Source organism: Rhincodon typus, chromosome 8 (assembly GCF_021869965.1).
Source record: "Rhincodon typus isolate 14 chromosome 8, sRhiTyp1.1, whole genome shotgun sequence".
NCBI lineage: Eukaryota > Metazoa > Chordata > Chondrichthyes > Orectolobiformes > Rhincodontidae > Rhincodon > Rhincodon typus.
The window spans coordinates 35,693,535-35,716,349 of NC_063339.1; the positions used below are offsets into that span (position 1 = coordinate 35,693,535).

At 38.6% G+C, this 22,815-nt stretch overlaps 1 protein-coding gene across 8 annotated transcripts in view; it reads right to left on the reverse strand.

Moving 5' to 3' along the window:
* cdc42bpb (CDC42 binding protein kinase beta (DMPK-like)) overlaps positions 1 to 22,815 on the reverse strand; it is a 191,881-nt gene that overhangs the window by 16,113 nt on the left and 152,953 nt on the right. For 3 of the 8 annotated variants that reach the window (XM_048599866.1, XM_048599871.1, XM_048599865.1), the window contains exons 20-28: positions 20,224 to 20,321; positions 19,990 to 20,069; positions 19,406 to 19,456; positions 18,655 to 18,678; positions 5,919 to 6,026; positions 2,843 to 2,917; positions 1,560 to 1,665; positions 1,147 to 1,283; positions 389 to 528 (exon numbers count right to left, since the gene is read on the reverse strand). In XM_048599866.1, coding sequence (XP_048455823.1) covers positions 389 to 528; positions 1,147 to 1,283; positions 1,560 to 1,665; positions 2,843 to 2,917; positions 5,919 to 6,026; positions 18,655 to 18,678; positions 19,406 to 19,456; positions 19,990 to 20,069; positions 20,224 to 20,321 — 819 coding nt within the window. The remainder of the gene's footprint in view (positions 1 to 388; positions 529 to 1,146; positions 1,284 to 1,559; positions 1,666 to 2,842; positions 2,918 to 5,918; positions 6,027 to 18,654; positions 18,679 to 19,405; positions 19,457 to 19,989; positions 20,070 to 20,223; positions 20,322 to 22,815) is intronic. The other 5 variants (XM_020515029.2, XM_048599868.1, XM_048599867.1 and 2 more) reach the window with 5 other exon arrangements.

Here is a 22,815-nt window from a genome sequence, read left to right on the forward strand (position 1 = left end):
GACATGAGAGTCGCATTATTATATGTCTAGACATTGAACAGTAATGGAAAAGCATTTGACTTACGCCTATAGCATGTTTACTAGTGCAAACCTAATATTGGTGTAGATCTAAAGATTTTGGTATTCAGATTTGGAAGCAATGGAAAGCTGCAACTGATGAGTCATTCTTGGATTCTTCCAATTAAAAAGGCCAGAGCAAACCTTTATGGTAGATTACATAACTATTCAGTAATCTCACACAAATTATTGCTTGGATAAGACTCAAATGCAGCTTACTTAGAACTTCATTTGATCAAAAGAAGGGAGGAATTAAAATATTAATATTATGCATTTTATCAATTATCATTTTACTATTTGTATTAAATTTGAAAAAAAAAAAACAACTTACCTCAAATCCAATACCAGGCTCGCAACAACTCCAGGCTGCATAGATTTGCCTTCAGCTACGTCATATAGAAAAAGCTTACAATCACAAACCACTGCATATGCTCTTTGCCAGCCTTTCTTCACTCCTGTGGGCTTGGGAACCTCAAGAAAACAAATAAAATAAGTAAATAGAATTGAAGATTATTTAATCATGATTAAAGTTTAACAAGAACTTTTGCATAAGGTCCTTTCTCAATTTTATTTTTAATTTTTGCACTGTTGAGCGTGTTTCCTAATTCTGTTTTATAGTTTTGCTATTCTTTCTGCTCTATTATTCAGGTTCAAAAACTGCATTTTTCAAAATACTCAAATATTACTGTTCCAGAATTAAATTCTCCCAAAGCACTTCAATGTCAGATCAAACCAGAATAGTTACAGCAAGGATTGGAACACTGGTTGGTTATCTATCACACCTAATAGTCACGTGCATGATGGAGACTGTGGTATAATGGTTGAACAATGTATATTATTTGAATTTTACCTGCAGACTGCTAGGAGTAAGCAGCACTGTGATACTGAGTAAATTAAGATGGATCACCTCTTCAAATTGACAAAAGTATATAACAGTGCAATTATTATCTATCTAAACGCTTGCCACTTTCAGTGCATTGTTAATCCTATTAATGTGCTAAAACTAAACATACACTAAATGAGCATGTATAACAATATGTGAAACCTTTGCCATAAATTCCACATTTTATTCAAAGATTATTCCAATACCTTTACGTAGCCTTTGTAAGCTGTACCAATCCCCCTCTGAACATCAATTCCAAGTGGCCTCTTTGCTTGCTCAGATGGAAGAGGGCATACTTGAGGTGCACTGTCCTTGCACAATACGTGGCATATAAATGAGCATACTATGGAATAGGAAAAATTATTTTGATGGATACATAATAAACACATTAGGTTTTAGTGAAATACTAATTACGTTTGAAATCTAAACAAATATTCAGATATTGTAAAATAACTGCACAATTTTTCACTCAACTACTTTATTAACATTTTGTTGATGTTAAAAACATAGGTGCAAAATTAGTTTCACAAGTTAATTTTACATATTTTTACCTCATATCAAAAGTTAAATTCCAAGAATGTCAAAGTGTTAAAATAGATAATGCTGATGTATCACTCACCATCACAGGCATATCCCTGTCGTACTAAACCCACCATTAGAGACGTACAATGGCTACACTGTGTAGGGCTTGAGAAATTTCTGATACTGACCTGATGAGCTTTAGGCTGAGTAATTAAAGAGAAAAGTACAAAGGGTAACATGATAAACTGACATAGCGATTCCTTGTAATAAAAAACTTTTTTTTTTATTATTCATTCACAGAATGAAACGTCCCTGGCTAGGCCAGCATTTATTGCCCATCCTTAATTGCCCAGAGGGCAGTTAAAAGTCAACTGCACTGGGTCTGGAGTCGCAACTTTATTAAAGTGGCTCTTGTGGCACAGTGCTAGTGTGGCATCCGAGTTCAAGTTCACCTACCCCGGAGGTGTGTAATAACATCTGAATATGTTGATTAGAAAATATATACACATCTTTGTGTGAAACGATTAAATAATTGAATTTTCAGGTTGAATTTGCTTCAGGATCAAGATCCTCTTTGGAATTGATGGCCAAAAGGAAGGTACATTCATAATGTGACCAAACAAGTTGAAGATAAATTTACAAATCCTTTCAAACAGGCCAGTGATGGACTGCAAAAATGGGAGAGATGTTTGGTCATCCACGTGATGGAAAATAATTGGATTTTCGACAGCACTGTGGCTCAGTGGTTAGCACTGCTGCCTCATTGCGCCAGGGACCTGGGTTAGTTTCCACTCTCGGGCTACTGTCTGTATGGAGTTTGCACATTCTCCCCACGTCTGCATGGGTTTCCTCCCACAAACTAAAGATGTGCAAGGTGGGTGGACTGGTCATGCTAAATTGCCTGTAGTGCCCAGGGATGTGTAGGTTTGGTACATTAGCCAAGGGAAATATAGGGTCAGGGGATGGGCCTTGGTGGGATGCTCTTTGGAGGGTTGGTGTGGACTTGTTGGGCTGAATGGCCTCTTTCCACACTGTAGAGATTCTATGGATCAACTACTATTGCTATCTAGAGCTCTAGGCTACAATGTACATGTAAAATGTAACTTGAGCTCCATGGAATTAGAGGGGCAGTTGGCTCAGTAGCAAGTTGGAACAGATTGGTGCCAACAGCACTGGGTTCAATTCCCATTCCCAATCGGGTGGATTTGGTACTTGCCTCCTTGGCCTACCCATGGTGGAGGTTGTGGTTTGACCTTTCATTTGGGCAGAGATCTTAAGTGAATTTTCACTCAAATTTCATCAATATGAACATGTGGAGATGAGGGTTGGACCTCTGGTCTAACAACTTTACTAACAAATACAAAAGTAAACAAAGTATACCTTAGGCAAAGGTGTAGGTTGCACAAATATAGGAGATGTAGCAGCAGGAGCGGTTTGCTGTGGTGTTAGTGGCTCCTGAAATTTATAAAACACAAACATTGAGCTCACTACAAGCCATTCTCATTTCATCACAAAAGACACAATAAAAATCAACTTTTCTAAGGGTTGATAAATTTTTTGCTAGTCAAATAATGCAAGACTCTGGATATTATGATCTTATCTATCCAATGTAAAGTTATATATGATATCAGAAAATCAGTTTAGGCAGCTTTGAAAATTGCATTTTTGAAGCTGTAATCCACAGCACATTACAATACTCATACGTAGTGCCAAGGAAATAGAATGTTTAATTCTCAAAGACACTGGAGGAACAATAATATTAAAGTCCAATCAATTAGCCTGTTTCAAGATTCAAATACTCTAGCACTATCCATAATATATCATATGATGTCAGGTTTTAATAAAAAGTAAATTAAAGTTTTAATTTGTTACAAATGATAACTATTCAACCTCTCTGCTACATGATGCTACTTAAGCCTTCTAGTGCAAAAAAATGCATTGCACGCCAAAAATGTGAATTGCTAGTCAAGACATATCCCAAATTTCATGTATGGAAACACTCAATAATTCTACTAATATATTAAAAATCATATGTTTGTAATCACAGTCAATTGTCTCCACCATAAACTCTGAAGTCCATAATTCATGCTCCATTACTTTTACCTGCCAGGGGAGGCACTGCATGCACAATAAAAACGTGACAAGTTTACAATTAAAATTAGATCCCATGATTTGAAGAATGAGTAAGGTTGAGTAGGTTCTAGTAGCCCAGAATCTGGAGGAAGTAAAAGTAATCTATGCTGAAAGTAAGGGCACAGAGCACTACATCAATTTACTTCTTTTCCACCATTCCTCAACTACAACCATAATATCACAGGTTCAGTGGGCAGAAACACTGCCTTGTGTGGCAACTTGCTTTTTGGTTTAATTTGATTCCCCAATCGTGCTAAGTTAGCCAGACAGCATTTGGGGTGCCATATAGTCAGGAAAGAACAAATAGTAACAGGTCCTGTTTAATTCTTGATTGTCTTTGACGAAAGGTATCTTTATCCTGTTATGTGGGAACAGTCATAGACTCATATAGCCTGGAATCTGACATGTCCATGTCGACCAAGTTTCCCAAACTAACCTAGTCTCAAACTTGCCTGCATTTGGCCCATATCCCTCTAAACCTCTCCTATTCATGTATCTATCCAAATGTCTTTTAAATGTTCTAACTGTATCTGCATCTACCACTTCCTCTGGGCAGTTCATTCCACATATGAACCACCCTGTGTGAAAAAGGTGCCCTTCAGGTCCCTTTTAAACCTGTCATCTTAAACATATGCCCCTAGTTTTGAACTCCTTCACCCTAGGGAAAAGACACTTGCCATTCACCTTATCTATGCCCCTCATGGTTTTATAAACCTCTAAGGTCACCCCTCAACCTCCTGCACTCCAGTGAAAAAGGTCTCAGCCTATCCAGCCTCTCCTTATAAAGATGAAGGTTAAGTATAATTTTCTCCATAGTAAAGCAGTCCGCCAACTAAGGATCATAAATGATACATAGATGAAACTGAACATAATAAGGTTCAGAACAGTGGGGAAAAGAAACATTAAATTGGGGTGGGAAAGGAATAAGAAATTATTTTCTTAGGGAAATACTATGCTTAATCTATTGCCTTATCAGATTTACAAAGAAAATCTCTGACAGAAAGGGTTTCTATCACTTTGCTGAAGAGAGAGACATGTTGCTGAAGCTTTTCATCTTACGTTCACCAGTGCAAACTGTGTCTGTATTGACTGAATTTCTGAACTTACCAACTCATACAGTCAAGTTCAATTCCTGCGAGATCCACCTATAGGTGCTAACATTTCCGTCTCTTTCCATCAGAAACACGATTTTGAGCCGTAGCCTCCTGCCCCATGAAAATTTCCAATACATTGCCACCCTTTTTACTATCTTTGAAACTACACCTGAATGAAACTATTTCCTTACCAATGTAAATATGGTCCATCCCACACTCAAATGCACTTTTGAGATGCAGCAGTCCAATGTAGTGTTAGTTGAAAATCCTCTAATGACGGCTCCAATACTGGCTAGTACAAATTGACCTTTACTGGTCAGAAACAAAAGTGCATCAAAGCCATCCTGTAGGACAATGGCTAAACTGATTAGATCATTGTTTGCTGCATATTGCGCAAACTTGCAAATGGGACAATGGCTGCAATTTTTGAACGTCAAAAGTGGCCAGCTGAACTCAAATTACCCATGAAACTTCGAAGTAGCCAGAAAGTTTGAACAAGTTAAGCAAGCCATTTTACATTGCTTCTAATGTTGGAAGTGATATTTCCACTAATATGTTGGTACCATCAATCCAAAAGGACATTCTGCCTATCACACTACCGAGCAACACTATGAGTTTCAGCACCAGCGTGGTTTCAAAAATGTAAATCGTCTGAAACAATGATTAGCGGATCAATTCATCAATGCATTCAGCTGCTCAGCATTGTCAAGAGTACAGAGCATACTTAGTCAGCCCATGCTTACAAAATCCAAAGTAAAATTTCTATTGTTAAATGTGGTTCCGCGATTGGGTATCACTCGCTGAACAATCCCGAGTGCAGTAATAACTACGCTAATAAACAATATTTGATAATCAGTCATGCTCATAACAAAGCTCATTTAGGCTTAATAGAAGTGATACATATTTATACAAAGGGACTTGTTTTCGCTAAACAAAAACAGATATATTCAAGCTTTGTGCCTTCATAAACTACCTAGCGTAGAGAGCCTATCGCTTTTGTTGCTTTCTCCATCACAACGTCTCTGCCATCAGAGTCAACTTGCAACGTATCAGCACCCTTTATACCCTACAGTTCAAATTGTTATGATAATTTGAAATTTGGCATTGCTACATTTGTTCCAATGAGTGTAAAACAAGAGTTTTGGCAAAACGTGTTTTTTTTCCCCAGTAGTTTTCAAATTCTGTACAACCAAGCTACCAAAGGCACTTAAATCAGCGACAGCACTTACAATACTTACGTCTCTCCGCTCTAAATTGCTAGAAACTGATGGTGATGGAGAATGAGAAGATGTTTCTGGTTTTGGGCCCACCAAATCAGACTCACTAATGGAACCGCTCTGTTGAAAATAAGAAACAATTTCAAATAAAAATTTGCATGAGAATCACATCAAATTAATACTTTAATTCATAATCATTTTCAACTCAAATAAAAGTTACATCCTAACACAATTTAGGTAAGTTTCAAGTTAGAAAAATATTTACCTTTGCAACATTCTTATAATAATCATACTGCATTGTAACATCACATATCACGACTCTGAAGACCTCTGCATTTTGTCACTAAAGATTCACCATGCTCTAAATGAACAAGATGCTCGAGAAATAATTGGTGGTTTAGATGGGAACTACTATTCCCCACTAAACTTCAAATGGAAGTTGCAGACCAGCTGTAAGATACAGGATTGCTTTTCAGTCCATCAATCAGAAGCTTGGGTTTAAATGTCAATCAAATTATTCTTGCTTTTCAAACTATGTCAATACGACAATAATAATTTTGGTTGCGGGCAAATCATGAAGCACATTATGAAATACTTAACATCCTTACAAGCTAAACTATTAGTACAGTATCACTATAGGAAACTTTCAAACTAAACATTGTGTAAAATATTTGCGAGTCCTGCATGATAGCTATCTTGTCTACTATTTAAAAAAAAAAAGATTTACACTTCGGCTTTCATGGCCACAGAGTATCCTGCACCAATGAAGGATTTTAGAATTCTTGTAATATGGCAAACAGATGCCAAATTGAACAAAATAATTAAATAAATGACAATATCATCTGTTTTCTATGTTGGTCAGCCAACAAAATAAATTCCCTAGCTCTGCTGCAAACAATAATGAGCACTTTTACGTCACGAGAGTTGGTTTAATGTCTCATCTGAAAGACTGCATCTCTAACTATCCAGCAATGCCTCAATACTGCACAGAAATGTCAACATTTTGTATCAGTATAGAATCTTTAATGCAATAAAAAAATCCCAAGCATCTCACAAGAGCATTATAAAATAAAATAGGACACCGAAGCTACTTAAGGCATTAATAGGACAGGTAACCAACCGTTTAGTCAAAGAGGTAGCTTTAAGGAGTGTCTTGAAAAACAAAGCAAGGAAGAGGTCCAGACAGATGACAAAGAAGAAATCCCAGAACTGGAGGCCCAGACAACTGCAGGCATGGTTACCATTTAAAGGCAGGAATGCTCAAGCGACAAGAACTAGGTGGATGTAGATATGACAGAAGGTCATGGAACAGGATATTAGAGATAGGAAAGTGAATGTTAAAAATCAAGACACTGGTTGACTGTGAATTAATGTTGGTTAGCAAGAACAGGAGTGACAAGTGAGTGGGACTTAGTGTAAATTAAGGCATGAGTAGCAGAATTTTCGATCACTCCAAGTTTACAGAGGAGAGAAACTGGGAGGCCAGCCTGCGATGCATTGGAATAGACAAGTCTAAAGTTAGCAAAGATATGAAGTTTCAGCAGTAGTTGGGCTGAGACAAAGATAGAGTCATGCAATGTTACAAAAGTAGAAACAAGTGGTCTTAGTGATGGTGTCAATGCATGGTCAGACGTTGACCTTGAGATATAATCTTAGAATGTTGCCAGAAAGAGGGAAAGATTGGTTAGATAGGGTTAGAAGTTTGCAGCAGGGACCTAAAACAATGTTTCCAGTCTTCTCAATATTTACGTGAAGGAAACACCTGCACATGGAGTACTCGATGTCAAATAGCAATCCGATAATGTAGCAACAATAGATGAATCAAGAGGCGTGGTGGTGAGGTAGAACTAGGTATCACAAGTGTACATGTTAGAACTAATACCGTGCTTTTAGTTGATGTCTCTGAAGGGCAACATACATATTGGAAATAAGTTACAATGACAAATCTTTTGGAGATAGTAAAGGTTATAGTGGGATGTGCAGGAAGAGAAGCATTTGATATGTTTCCCTGGCTATGATTAGATGGGCAAGAATGGAACCAGCTGAGAACAGTCCAACGTAGATGGACCGGAGCAAAAAGGCATTTGAGGAATATAGTGCAATTAACCATGTCAAAAGCTGCCAACAGGATGAGGAAAATGTAGAGGGACTGTCAACTAGTGGCAATCACGCAAGATGCCATTGGGATCTTCAATAGGAGTCATTTTAGTGTTATGAATGGGTTAGAAACACAACTGGAGGCATTCAAATGTGAAGTTTGTGAAAGATGGGCATGGATTGGCAGCAATGTGAAGATTCTGGAGAGCAAAGGGATGTTGGAAAGTTGGCGATTTTGCAAGGATGTTTCTGCAAATGGTTTTTTTGAGATGGCTGATGACTGCAAATTTAAAGGCGATCATGATGGTGAAGAAGGAAAGCTCGGTGGTCAGCAGTTCAGTAGGAAAGAGTTGAAGGAACAGGGCATATGGAAACACTGTAAAAGTGCCCCAACCACAGCTAACGAATGAAATTAAGGATAGTATCATACCCAAAGAGTCGTCGTCATAATTTACCAGAGAAAGGTAGCAAGTATGGGGGCTGAGAATGGTTTAGATTTCAGCAAAGGAAGATCAAGAGGTTGATTAAGAGTACAAAAATAGGTAATGACTTGCAAGGAGTGTAAAAGTAGGCTGTAAGCATTTCTGTTAGTCTGCAAATAGAAAAAGATTAGTGAAGACAAATATAGGTCCCTTGCATCTTCAAATGGGAGAAATTATCATGGAGAATAAGAAACAACAGAGCAACTAACCAGCTACTTTACTTCTGACTTCACAGAAGAATACATGAATAACTTCCCAGGAATGTTAGGGAAGCAAGAGTACATTACAAAAGAGAATTTGCAGGAAATTAGTTTCAGTTAAAAAAAACTAGTGCAGGAGAAATTAATAAGACTAAAAGCTTATAAATCACTAGGGCCAGATAATGAAAACCCCAGGGTACTGAAAGAGGTGGCCACAAATAATGGATGCATTAGACCATAACATATAGGAGCAGAATTAGGCCATTCAGCCCCTCAAGTCTGCACCACCATTCAAAATGGCTGATATGTTTCTCAACCCCATTCTCTTGCCTTCTTCCTGTAATCTTTGATCCTCTTACTAAACAAGAACCTATTTCTGACTTAAATACACTCAATGACTTGGTCTCCACAGCGTTCTGTGGCAATGAGCTCAGAGTGTTACCATCCTCCGGCTGAAGAAATTCCTACTTGTCTCAGTTCTAAAGGGTCATCCCTTCACCCTGAGGCTGTGCCCCTGGGGTTCTAGTCTCTTCTACTAGAGGAAACATCTTCTCCACATCCACTTTATCCAAGCCTCTCGGTATTCCATAGGTTTCAACAAGAACCTCCTCGTCCTTCTAAATCATCTTGAGTATGAATTCAGAGTCCTCAACCGCTCCTCATATAACAAGCCCTTCACGCCCGGGATCATTCTTGTAAACCTCCACTGGCCCCCATCCAAATCAGCACATCTCCCCCTAGATACAGGGCCCAAAACTGCTCAAATATTCCAAATGCAGTTTGACCAAAGCTTAATACAGCCTTAGCAGTACAGCTCTGTGGTTGTTTTCTAATCGTCTTGAAACAAATAATAACATTGCATTTACCTTCCTAACTGCCAAATGAACCTGTATGTTAATCTTAAAGAGAATCCTGAAATAGGACTCCCAAGTCCCTTTGCGCTTCAGATTTCAAAAGATTTTGCTCAATTGAAAAATAGTCTCTGCCACTATTCTCCCTCTTAAAATGTATAACCTCACACTTTGCCACATTGTATTCTAACTTGCCACTTCTTTGCCCAATTGCCTAGCATGTCCAAGACTGTCTGCAGCTTCCCTGCTTTTTCAACACTACACTATCTGTCCATCCAACTATCTTTGTGTCATTAGCTGTCAACTTCCAAAATTCTGTACATTCTTGAACAGTTGTGGCAGACTGGCAGGCAGCAAATGTAACCCACTGTTTAAGGGGGGGGAAACGAGAAACACGAGAATTAGACCAGTTAGCCTACATCATAGTAGGGAAAATGCTGGAGATTATTATAAATGATATGAGAACAGGACACTTAGAAAATACCAATCGAATTACATCATGTAAACATGGATTTGTGAATTCTGCTCCTATGATGCTGCTTGGCCTGCTGTGTTCATCCAGCCCTGCACCTTGTTGTCTAGAATAAAAACACTGCCCTTTTTTGAATTCATAACTAGAACAGACAAGGGAAAACCTGTATATTTGAATTTTTATAATGCTTTTGATAAAGTCCAGCATACGAGTCTTGTGTGCAAAATTACTGGTCATGGATTGAGAACTGGTTAGCAGACAAGGAAATTAAGTAGGAAAAAATAGGTCGTTTTCAGAGTGAAAAATGGTGACAAGTGGGATGCCACAGTATCAGGACTTGAGCACGTTATTCACAATACATATACATAAACTATTTAGATGGAGGCATCAAATGTAATATTTATATAAAAATGAAAGAACTGCGGATGCTGTAAACCAGGAAACAAAACAGAAGTTGCTGGAAAAGCTCAGCAGGTCTAGCAGTATCTGTGAAGCAAAAAACAGAGTTAACGTTTCGGGTCCGGTGACCCTTCCTCAGAGCTGATGGTGGCTGGGAAAACATCAGTTTATATGCAGAAGAAGCATATAGATTGGTCAAGAAAAAATAAATATGCAGATTGGGAGCATTTAGAATTCAGCAAAAAAGCAAGGGATTGGTTAAGAAGGGAAAAATAGAGTACGAAAGTAAGCTTGCAGTGAATATAAAGACTGACGCTAAGAGTTTCTATCGGTACGTGAAGTGAAAGATTGGTAAAGACAAATGTAGGTCCCCTACAGACAAAAATGGGGGAATGTATAATAAGGGACAAAGAAATGGCTGAGAAACCGAATACATACTTTGGTTCTGTCTTCACAAAAGAGGACACAAATTAGATACCACAATTGTTGGAGGAGGCAAGATTTAGTGAGAGGGAAGAGCTGAGGGATAAGAGTGTTAGTAGCGAAGTGGTACTGGGAAAATTGGTCGGATTGAAGGCCAGGGCCTGATAATCTACATCCCAGAGTACTTAAAGAAACCGCTCTTGACATAGTGAATGCATTGGTGGTCATCTTCCAGGATTCTAGAGACTCTGGAACAGTCCCTGTAGATTGGAGGGTGGCTAACGTCACTCCAATTTTCAAAAAGGTAGGTAGAGAGAAAACTGGGAATTATAGACAAGTAAGCCTAACATCAGAAGTGGGGAAAATTCTCAATCCATTGTCAAGGATTTTATAGCAGAACATTTACAGAGCGGTGGTAGGATCAGACTGAGTCAGCATGGATTTATGAAGGGGAAATCATATTCGACAAATCTGCTGGAATTCTATGAAGATGTAACTAGTTGACGAGGTGGAGCCAATTAATGTAGTATATTTGTCAAACGCTTTGCGAAAGTCCAAAGTCCCACATAAGAGATTAATGTGCAAGATTAAAGCGCAAGATGAAAGGGCATGGCATTGGGGCAGGTGTATTGAGATGGATAGGAAACTGGTGGGTAGACAGGAAACAAAGAAGGAATTAATGGATCCTTTTCAAATTGGCGAGCAGCAACTACTGAAGTACTGGGACTCCAGCTATTCACAATAAATATTAATAATTTGATTGAGGGAACAAATGTAACACCTCCAAGTTTGCAGATGATATCAAGTTGGATGGGAGGGTGAACTGTGACGAGGATGCAGAGATCCTTCAGCATGATCCTGACAGGTTGGGTGAGTGGGCAAGTCAATGGCAGATGCAGTATAATTTGGATAAATGTGAGGTTATTCACTTCAAAAGCAAAAACAAGGAGGCAGATTACTACCTGAATGGCTGTAAATTGGGAGAGGGCAATGTGCAGCGGGGCCTGGGTGTCCTTATGCACCAGTCGCTGAAGGTAAGCAGAGATACCAAGGTGTAGAGCTGGATGAACACAGCAGGCCAAGCAGCGTCAGAGGAGCAGGAAAGCTGACGTTTCGGGCCTAGACCCTTCTTCAGAAAAGTGCTGCTTGGCCTGATGTGTTCATCCAGCTCTACACCTTGGTATCTCAGATTCTCCAGCATCTGCAGTTCCTACTATCGCTGAAGGTAAGCATGCAGGTGCAGCAGGCAATGAAGAAGGCAAATGGTACATTGGCCTTCATTGCGAGAGGTTTGAGTACAGGAGCAGGAATATATTGTTGCAGTTGTACAGGGCCTTGGTGAGACCACACCTGGAATACTGTGTGCAGTTTTGGTCTCCTTTTCTGAGGAAGTATACCTTTGCTCGAGGGAGCGCAGCAAAGGTTTACCAGGCTGATTTCGGGGATGGTGGGTCTGACGTATGAGAGATTGAGTAGGTTGGGATTGTTTTTGCTGGAGTTCAGACAAATGAGTGGGGGATCTATAGAGACTTACGAAATTCTAACAAGACTGGACAGGGTAGATGCAGGGAGGATGCTCCCGATGGTGGGGGTGTCCAGAACCAGGAGTCACAGCATGCGGATCCAGGGTAGACGATTTAGGATGGAGATGAGGAGACGTTTCTTCACCCAGAGAGTGGTGAGCCTGTGGAATTCATTACCACAGGAAGTATTGATGCGAAAACATTGATGTATTCAAGAGGCGACTAGATATAGCACAGGGCTATGGGATCAAAGGCTATGGAGAGAAAGCACGATTAGGCTATTGAGTTGGATGATCAGCCATGATCGTGAAGAATGGTGGACCAAGCTTGAAGGGCCGAATGGCCTCCTCCTGCACCTATCTTCTATGTTTCTATATTAAAGACTATTACAGGTCTCTGTCAATTGTCAGTTGAATTTGCAGCATTGCAGAGTTTTATAATTGCAGGCTGTGACCCTGAAGTAATTCCTTGGCATGTCAATTGCTTTAATGTAACAAGTAGTTAGCTTTCATAGTCTTGTTGCAGATTATTCCATTTTTGTACATATGCCCATTGTTTTATACTGCAATGTTTCTGGTGTTTTGGGGCTTGAGAAATTTCTTGAAAAGCACCAGAATAACAAGTGCCTCTAGTGATCAGTCTGGGTAGGTGAGAAATAAGAAATAATTTCCTTATGCAGAAAAGTCAGTGTAAAAAAGTGTTTTTTGAAACACTTGAGTAATTCAATTCGAACTACTTTTATGTTTTATGGTACTATTCAAAATGTCAGATCTACTGTACAAATAAATTCGTAAAATGTTTCAAGATACTTTAGAGTCTTTTAAACGACTCTTGGATAGGCACATGGAGGATAGTAAAATGTAGGGTATGCAGGGCAGATTGATCTTAGTAGGATAATAGGTCAGCACAACATCGTGGGCTGAAGGGCCTGTACTGTACTATGTTCTATCTTAGAACCTTGAAAAAAATTCACATAATCGACATGAACAAGATCTATTTTTTTTCATTTAAAAAAAAATGTAACAAAATAAAGACAAAAACTTCACACTGCAATGGCAAAATAGCAGTGAAGAGAAAACTACAGGTACACACTCAAATCTGGCAATGTTGTAACTGAGGCTATGTTGGATTTTAAATTCTGCTGGATTTTGGGTCAGGCACTTTAGGGTCTTGGTTGATTTGGGCCAGATTTGGAGGAGTCAGGGTTGGGTGGAGCAATGGAATAGACTGATGGTGGAATGCGACACCTCACTAAATTGTCCAGGAAAGTTGAGTACAGTTTTTTTTTAAATGATGTGTAGCACATTCTAAAAATGTCCCTTTAATAGAGAGTGCTGATTCATACACAGCCGCTTTGAGAAGGTGTACACACGTAGCTAATGCAAAACGTCTAACAATAATACAAACTTCCTCAACACTGAGGAAAAATAGAGATTTCATTAAAAATAACTGGAAAATGCGCTTAAACAATAGTATGTTCAGCCCATGTACTGAAAATTGCTAAAGATGGAACACCGACATTATTCCTTTTTATTGGTTCTTTTGCACCACCCATCATTCCTGGGCACTGAAACTGATTGCAAAGGGGGAATTAATAATCAAAGGCAATTCTGCTTCAATTTCCAATTCTAATGCAGTTTGATGTTTATGTACAATTGAGAGAGAACGTTGCACTGTCAAAGCTACTGGTTTTTTGATGAAACATACAATCAAGGCCACATCTGACCTCTCCAGTGGATCTAAAAGATCTCATGGCACTACTTCAAGATCCTGCAGGTGAGCAGCTGGAGTCCTATCCTCAATAAGCATCACTAAGTACAGATTCGTTGGTCATTACCACATTGCTGTTTTGAGATTTTACCGTGTGCAAATTAGCGGTCATATTTCCTACATAACAAGAGTGATATATTTCAAAAGGACTTCATTGGTTGTAAAGCCTTTGAAATACCCTGAGGTCATGAACAGATGATATAAATGAAGGTCGCAAGTTTTACTTTGCTCAGTGTTGCTCTTTTCAAAAAGTCTTTTTAAATAAACAACGTAACCTGACATTGAAACCAATATGAAGAGAACACTTCCAGAATTTGTTCATGTTACATTTACTATGATGCAAGAAAGAAAGGAAAGAAAGAAAGACTTGTAATTACATAGCATTTTTTTACAACATACCAAAGCATTTTTTAGCAATGAAATACTTTTGAGGTGCAAACATTGTTGTATTGATGGATAGCCTACAAGTCTTATGAGGTACTTGCATGTGAGATTTAGGCTGATACTCCACAGCAGCAGTGACGGACTTGCTGCACTGATACAGGATCAAACATTCAGAACAGACATTAAATTGAGGCCCTGGTCATTTACACTCTCGGTGTACCAAAGTCATTTACTCAACTTCTTCCTATACTTAAAATAATTAATTTCTTTCACATCAAAACACACTTACAGTATTGGCAGTAGTACACAAACTAACAGTTTCGATACAATTTTAATTGTTCCAATTATGCAAGCAAGCTGGTAGGACAAATTACCTCACACATTCCACGTGCAGTTTGCTCTATGTGAAATTGCAGACACATAAATGAATTCAAGATAACACTAAGAAGCAATTGTTCAACTATCAAAGAACATAATTAGATGGAACTCATCATGGTATCTCATCAAGTCAATTGCTCCTAGCCTCCACAATACAATCAACATTATCATTCTTCTCGTCTTCTTATGAGTGTCTGATCCCCTCTCAGCATGTCCTTCACTGGCACAGTGCAAACAGAACAGCTGCTTCTAAATGCCAGACAATGCCAAACAGGTTTAAGAAATAAAAGGATAGTGCAGTTTGACTTACCCAAAATTCTCTCTCCTTACTACACAAGAGCAATTAATTTCCTTGCACAATAATTAATGATTGATCCTGCCCGAGAAAGAGGACTGGAGGGAATCACGAGCATATAGTAAGTCATGCAAACTAGATCCCATTCATCGGCAGATCTTTGCTTCAGCATGTGGCACACGTTTCGTACAAACTAAATGTCACTATTGCATTACTGCCAAAAGATACTTTCAGACTTGCTGAACATGCAGTGATCTGATCTTCAACTATCGATGCCTTGTTTCATGAGAATTGCTATACTAAATGTATGCTATAGTGTCCAATAAAATCTACAATTATATCTATAATGACCTTCCCATGCCGTCAGCTCAGGGTTGTTATGGGATGGTTATCTACAACTGGCAGACTGCTATAGAAACATACATGCATAATAATGCTTTGAGAATGCTTCAGCTGCAAAGCCAACTTAGCCATGACAACTTTTCAGTCATCAAAGCAAAGATCTGCCAATAGATACTTTTCATCAGATTTTGTAAAAGAAAAATGGTTAGCATACTAGAACTTCGAGAGTCGGGGCCAGAGGCGAGTGTAGTGTCCATCACTAAGGAGAAGGTGCTAGGGAAGCTGAAAGGTCTGATGGGGGGGAAAAAAAGAATCACCCAGACTAGATACACTACACCCCAGGGTTCTGAAGGAGACAGGTGAAGAGATTGTGGAGGCATTGCTGGTGATCTTTCAGGAATCACTGGAGTCAGGAAGGGTCCTGGAAAACTGGAAAATAGCTAATGTAACACCCCAGTTTAATAACGTAGGCAGGCAGAAGATGGGAAATTATAGGCTGGTTAGTCTGACCTCAGTTGTCGTTAAATTTGTAGAGTCCATTATTAAGATTGCAGAGTACTTGTAAGTGCATGATAAAATAAGGTTGAGTCAGCATGGCTTCTTCAAGGAGAGGTCATACCTGACAATTCGGTTAGAATTTTGGAGGCGGTAATGAATAAGTTAGACAAAGGACAGCCAGTGAACGTAATCAATTTGGATTTCCAGAAGGCCTCTGACGAAGTGCCACACAGGATGCTGCTAAATAAGATAAGTGCCCATGATTTTAGGGCAAGTAACCAGCATGGACAGAAGATTGGCTGACTGGCAGAAGGCAAAGAGTAGGGAGGAAGGGGTCTTCTTGAGGATGGAAGCTGCTTACTAGTGGAGTCCACAACTATTCACATTATACACTAATGATCTGGACAAAGGAACTGAGAGTATTGTTGCTAGGTTTGCAGGTAACACAAACAAAGGTGGAGGGACAGGTAGTGTTAAAGAAATGTGGAGGCTGCAGAAGGACTTGGAGAGTACGAGAGTAGGCAAAGAAATAGCAGTTGGAATACAATATGGGAAGTGTGAGGTTATGCACTTTGGTAGAGACGTAGCCTATTTTCTAAATGGGAAAAGGCTTTGGAAACGTGAAGCTCAAAGGGACTGAGATGTTCTAGTTGAGGATTCTCTTAAGATCAAGATGTCGGTTCAGTTGGCAGTTAGGAAAGCAAATGCAATGTTAATATTGACTTTGAGAGGACTACAATACAAGAGTAGAGGTGTACTGCAGAAGCTGCATTAGACTCTGATCAGACCAGACATGGAATATTGAGACCAGTTTTGGCCACATATCTAGGGAAGAATGTGCTGGCCTTGGTGAGGTCCAGGGGAGGTTTATAAGAATGATCCTGGGAATGAAGGACCAATCATATGAGGAGCGGTTGAGGACTCCGTGTCTGTACATGGAGTTTAGAAGGATGAGGAGAATCGCATCAAAACTTACACTGAAAACTGAGAGGCCAGGATAGAGTAGATATGGAGAAGCTGTTTCCACTAGGAGGAGAGTCTAGGACCTGAGGGACCAGCCTCAGAATAAAGGGGCAACCCTTTAAAATTGAGATAAGGAGGAATTTCTTCAGCTAGGTGGTGAATCTATGGAACACTTTACTGCAGAAGGCTGTGGTGGCCAAGTCATTGAGCATATTTAAGAGAGAGACACAGGTAGGTTCTTGATTAGTATGGGGATCAAGGGTTCCAGGAAAAGGTAGGAAAATGGAGTTGACAAACATATCAGCCATGATTGAATGGTAGTGCAGACTTGATGGGCTCAATGGCCTAACTCTGCTCTGAAATCCTATGGCCTTATGTCGCTTCTTGAGTCATCTACAAAATATTGAGCAATGCTGCAAGTAGATCCACATGCAAAACTGCACATGCACAATGGCCTAACCGAGTCAACACCAGCTACAGTCAGTAAAATCATAATAGGTGATGTTCCTTATTCTTACATTATCATCATCCCTGTTTTCATTTTGCTGGTGACTCGTACTGAGGATGATATTAAAGGTGGAGGCAGCTCTGGTACAATACCTAATCAGGGTTCAAATCTAAATCTGAACATCATGCATCAAATCTTTTAATTTGCTAAATCTTCTGCTTTATTAATCTGATGTTTATGCAGGCAAACTATTAGCAAGGGTCTGTGAATTTAAGATGCTCACATGCATAAAAGTCAGGAAAAATAGTGATCAAGAACAGGAATGTAGAATGACCTTCTTTTCCTTAGCTTAGCACATGGAGACCCCGACTGCACCTTCATTTTCCATGTTTTCGAGCCACATCTGTGCACAGCAGGGATGGAGCATTGTCCTTTGAGGTTTTGAATAGCTCATTGTGGGATTTAAGCACTAGGCCCATCTTTTAAACTAGCATTACTTTACTGTCACGCAAATAAATGCAAGATATTATTTAATAAACTGAACAAAACTGGATTCCAGATAAGAAACAACTATCTAATGTTTAAATTCATTCACTATAATTTATTTCATTATTTATTTCACAATTTAAAATCTACACCAAACATGCCTACTTAGTCTAAGCTGTTTATTGGAAATTTGCAATTTTGAAGTTAATGAAATTACAGCAAAAATACTCACTCTAAATTCTGAACTCTAAAACCAATGTAATTATGTTTTCAAAATAAATGAGAGAAAAGATAGGTAGATTCAGGCAGCATAACTCTGAAAGAACACTTTCATTAAAGCCCAGCATATAACTGTAGCATCAAACATATACATACTTTTATTATTCACATTTTAAAACATTTTATATTTTACCACTCATGGCTTGTACAACATGGCCACAGATATACAACTAATTACCCATCTGAATCACTACACTACTGTTTTATCTTGCTCTATGTTGTATACCTACTGGATTTTAGCTTTTTAAAAAATAATTTTAGACTAGTTCATTAAGAAGGACATTTTTTTGATATCTCAGTCAGTACTTTTGATTGAAGCAACACGTCCTAATGACAGAGTAGATTCATCCTTAGGGGTTTTAACAGAAGGGAGCATTCCTTCAATCATAATTTATTCTTAAACCTTCACCTACAACTAAAGAATGGATGCTCCAAGGTACTGTAAAATATTTCCTTACATGTTTGTTCTTTATAAAGCAGGGCTTGATGGAAGATATCAAGTTTGAAAAGGGTAGGCAGCAAAAGAAGAATCATTGAGACAGTACGTTAAAACAATATTTTAGACAGGATTGAATGGCACATCACCTAGTTTCTGTAAATCCTAACACTCTAGGATACAGACTAAATTTCAAAATGGTTACAGTTTTAAGCTTGGGAGTTCAAATAAGTACCTGTAAAGCCCTTATTGGAATCAGAAAACAAGAATTGATGGCCAAATCTAAGAATAGTTTGATCTTTTATCCAGTAAAGATCAAAACACTACCTGAACCTTTGCTTAAGATAGTTAATAATTTAATTGATTCAACCAATTGAAACCATCAAGTATAATGACGGAGAAGCACTTCGATGAATTGATCCAATTTTATTTGAACTCCGCCTGTGGTTATTGGCATTGCAATTAAACAAACATTTACAAAAATGCCAACCTAAATATTTAGTAGACTGTTGAATTGCATCATAATATGGACAAAGGAGGGTTATATTTTTACAAAGTACAATTGCGATCATTACTGCAGCTTGAAGTCATTGTAAAATTTGGTGATTTGAGTACTATGAAAACAAGCAATTTTCAAACATTAGCAATAGTAATAGTAGTTTCATGTAAAGCTATAGCAGAATTAGCTAACAAGGAATAAGGAAGCACAACGAGTTTAGAGGGTCAGATTATGTAAGTGATAAGTTAGGGTGACGAAGCACACACAAACTTACTTCTTCCCAAAACGCTAGGAGAGATGATGTAGACGAGGAAGAAACAGAGCCCTTTGTGCAACAGATATGAGAAAAATACACTTAGTGAATTCCCTTTTGCAAATTCAAAAGTATAATAGGAAACCATCTCTCACAAAGAGATTGCTGCACCTGGGTATAGCCAACGTTGTTTGAAGGGACACCTTGATTTTGTTAAAAAGATCAAGATGTCTGGAATCAGCATAATGCAATGTCACAAAGCGTACAACGAGCAATATTTTTCAGTTGTAAAGATGATTAGGGATTACACCTTGAAAAAATGGAGTATGGATTGAATCAACTGGTCACAAAAATGAGCATTATATTTTTTCTGGATATCTAACTGGCATTTCCTTTTATCTTTTCAGCATCTGATTTTTATCTAAAAACCATGACAATTTGCTTTAAAAGACTGGAAATCATATTCCATATGGATGTCAGCTTCATGTAAATCTGTTTTTCTGTCCTTTCTTACTCTAGATACAGTTATAATTTCCTCGAAGCTCAAATAAAATTTACAAACATGCACACCGAAACACTTCCAAAGTTCAATAACCATCACTTACTTTAAATCCCAAGTCATGTGGAATCGGAGAGGTGTTAAAGTAATCAAAAATAGAATCCTGAAAATCTGGAAGTTTGAGACCTATCAAACAAACGGAGAAGCATAAGCACGAAACATAAATTCCTTTAAAACACAAAACCTAGCCATACAGATTTTACTGATCTGTTTTGAAAAATTATTTAAACTGTAATTACAGTTCATTGTAAAAATGCTCCAAACTGTAGAGGTCACTAACCTTTTTCTGTTCTGGCTTTGCTTTCTTCTAATTCTTTCTTTAAATTCTGTATCTCTTCTACAAATTTTTGATTCTTGCCATCTGCCTCTTTCAGTTTACTAAAAATCAAATTTTCAAGATGGAGATGGAATGCAGAACACCAAGATGAAATCAATAAAAATATTCATACATAGCTCAAAATTTGCCAAAGATTTTAAACACAATATTTTTAAACATTTTCCAGTTACCAAAATCAAGAGGATTCACAGGTTTTCACTCAAATAACACCCAATTGCATTCCTGAGACATCCCTATATACTGCATGTGAAAAGAATTATTACTTTAAGGCCATACAGTATTGTTCTATGTGACTTGTTAGAGGTGTACAAGATGATGAGTGGATAGTCAGAGACTTTTTCCCAGGGCGGAAATGACTATTACAAGGGGGCATAATTTTAAGGTGATTGGAGGAAGGTATGGGGAGATGTCAGAGGTAGGTTCTTTCCTCAGAGAGTGGTGGGCGTGTGGAATGCGCTGCCTGCAGTGGTAGTGAAGTCAGATACTTTAGAGACTTTTAAGCGACTCTTGGATAGGCATATGGAGGATAGTAAAACGTAGGGTGTGCAGGGTAGTTTGATCTTAGTCGGATAATAGGTCGGCACAACATTGTGGGCTGAAGGGCCTGTACTGTTCTATGTGCAAATGCAGCAGTCAATTTTAATACAGCAAGCATATACAAGCAGCCAGTCACGCAAATTAATCAAAGGTAGTGCTGGTTCAGGGAAATCAAAGTTTATGTTTAATATTTAATTTAAAGATGACTGTACATCTGCCAGTGCAGCCCTTGCACTGCAGTGAGCTGAAATCATAATCTCCTTTATGGAAAGAGTAGTCCAAATGTAGAACTCCCTCCTACAGTTCATTGTTCAGACAAATAGCACAGATAAAATGAAAAAAGTCCAATCAACTTAATGTGTATCTTGGCTATTTACTTTCCAATTGGTCAAGTTTAATTAACTTAGTTATGGGCTTGAAGTAGTCATTTGCATCTTTTAAAAGGAACATACTAAAAGTAATAAATATGCCAAACAATTCCTTGAGCCTGCACTGGCATTTACTTTAATAAGGTCTGCTTATTTAAATCATTTCCACTTTCTCGCTCACTCTGCAAATCTCACTAGTTCTCTCACGTACAAAAATCTTGAAATATACTCAATTGCACAGTATTTTCCAGACCCCAGAGTAGAAAATTCCAATAACTGATAACTTTGAAATTTAAAAAAAAAAATTCTCCTCCTAAATGACTGACTCCTCATCTTGGGAATATATTTCCTCATTTTAGACTTTGCAAGTAAGGGAAACAGTTTATTGTGATCTACCCTATAAAGTCCTTTAAGATTTGTACACAGCCTTGGTTAACTGTTAGGTGTGTTGTATGCTCTTTAAAGGAAGGGTGTGAAATTCACAAAGTGCACGTTAGTATTCACCATGAGAAATTACACTTGTGAACAGAGACAATGGGCTGGACCTTATAGAGTGGTATATTTTTCACACCCCGATTGAAAAGTCAGGCGTCAGCTGCCCATCTGAAACCTGGCTGTCCCATCATGATAAACAGCCTTACACTAGAAGCTGCCTTAACTGTTTCAGAATGGGACTTCTACCCCATCTGAGAGCAAGTCCCACCCTAAAGACTGCTGAACAATCTGATTTAATAAAACAAAGAACTGTAGACGCTGGAGATCCAAAATAAAAACTGCCAATTTTGATGAAGAGTCACGGGATTTGAAACATTAATCCTGCTTTTTTCTCAAAGATGCTGCCAGACTTGCTGAGTGCCACCAGCAATTTCTATTTTTGTTGCTGAACAATTTGACTGACCAGCAGGACAGTTGTCCCAGCAGTGCTAGGATTGAGCAATGGTCACTGATAGGATTACAGGTAGTTATTGGTTAAAGAGACTGATGGAACCCAGACTGATAAGTAAGTTTGGAATTTTGGACAGGTCTGGCTGGTAGACCCTGGCAAGTAGACGAGGATGGGTTGAAAGGGGTGGAGGTTTCAATCCTGGGGCAGAACATGTCTCTGGCCTGTGCAGGGGATGCCTCGAAGGAGGTCCTTTCTGTTCAACAACGTCCTGTGTGTTGAAATTTGCTGAGCCAATTGCCCTGCCTCTACTTCTCCTGATGGAAGTAAAACAGTGGCAGAGGCAGAATGAGGCACTTAAATATCCCAATAGGCCTCATGACAGGTGCAATATCTGATGTTTTTCCTTTTAAAATATTGGAGAAGGGTCAGGAGCCATCAAGTTCAGCCCATTGCGCAACACTAGATGTGAAACAGTGACAAATTGGCCATCGTAATTCCAAATTGGAACAGAGAATCTCAAAGCCCAATCTAATCTCATCAATTTGGACGCTTCTCCTGGCCCTGCAACTCCCTCTACTTGAAAAGCTTAAACATTTTTCTCTTAAAAATGCAAATCCCTGCCATAATGTTTTCAACATCTCAAATGTAAAGAAATTTATTCACGCCTCTTTTCTCAATTACAAGTGACAAATCTCCAACAAAACTAAAAATTGCTGGAAAAACTCAGGTGTGGCAGCATCTGTG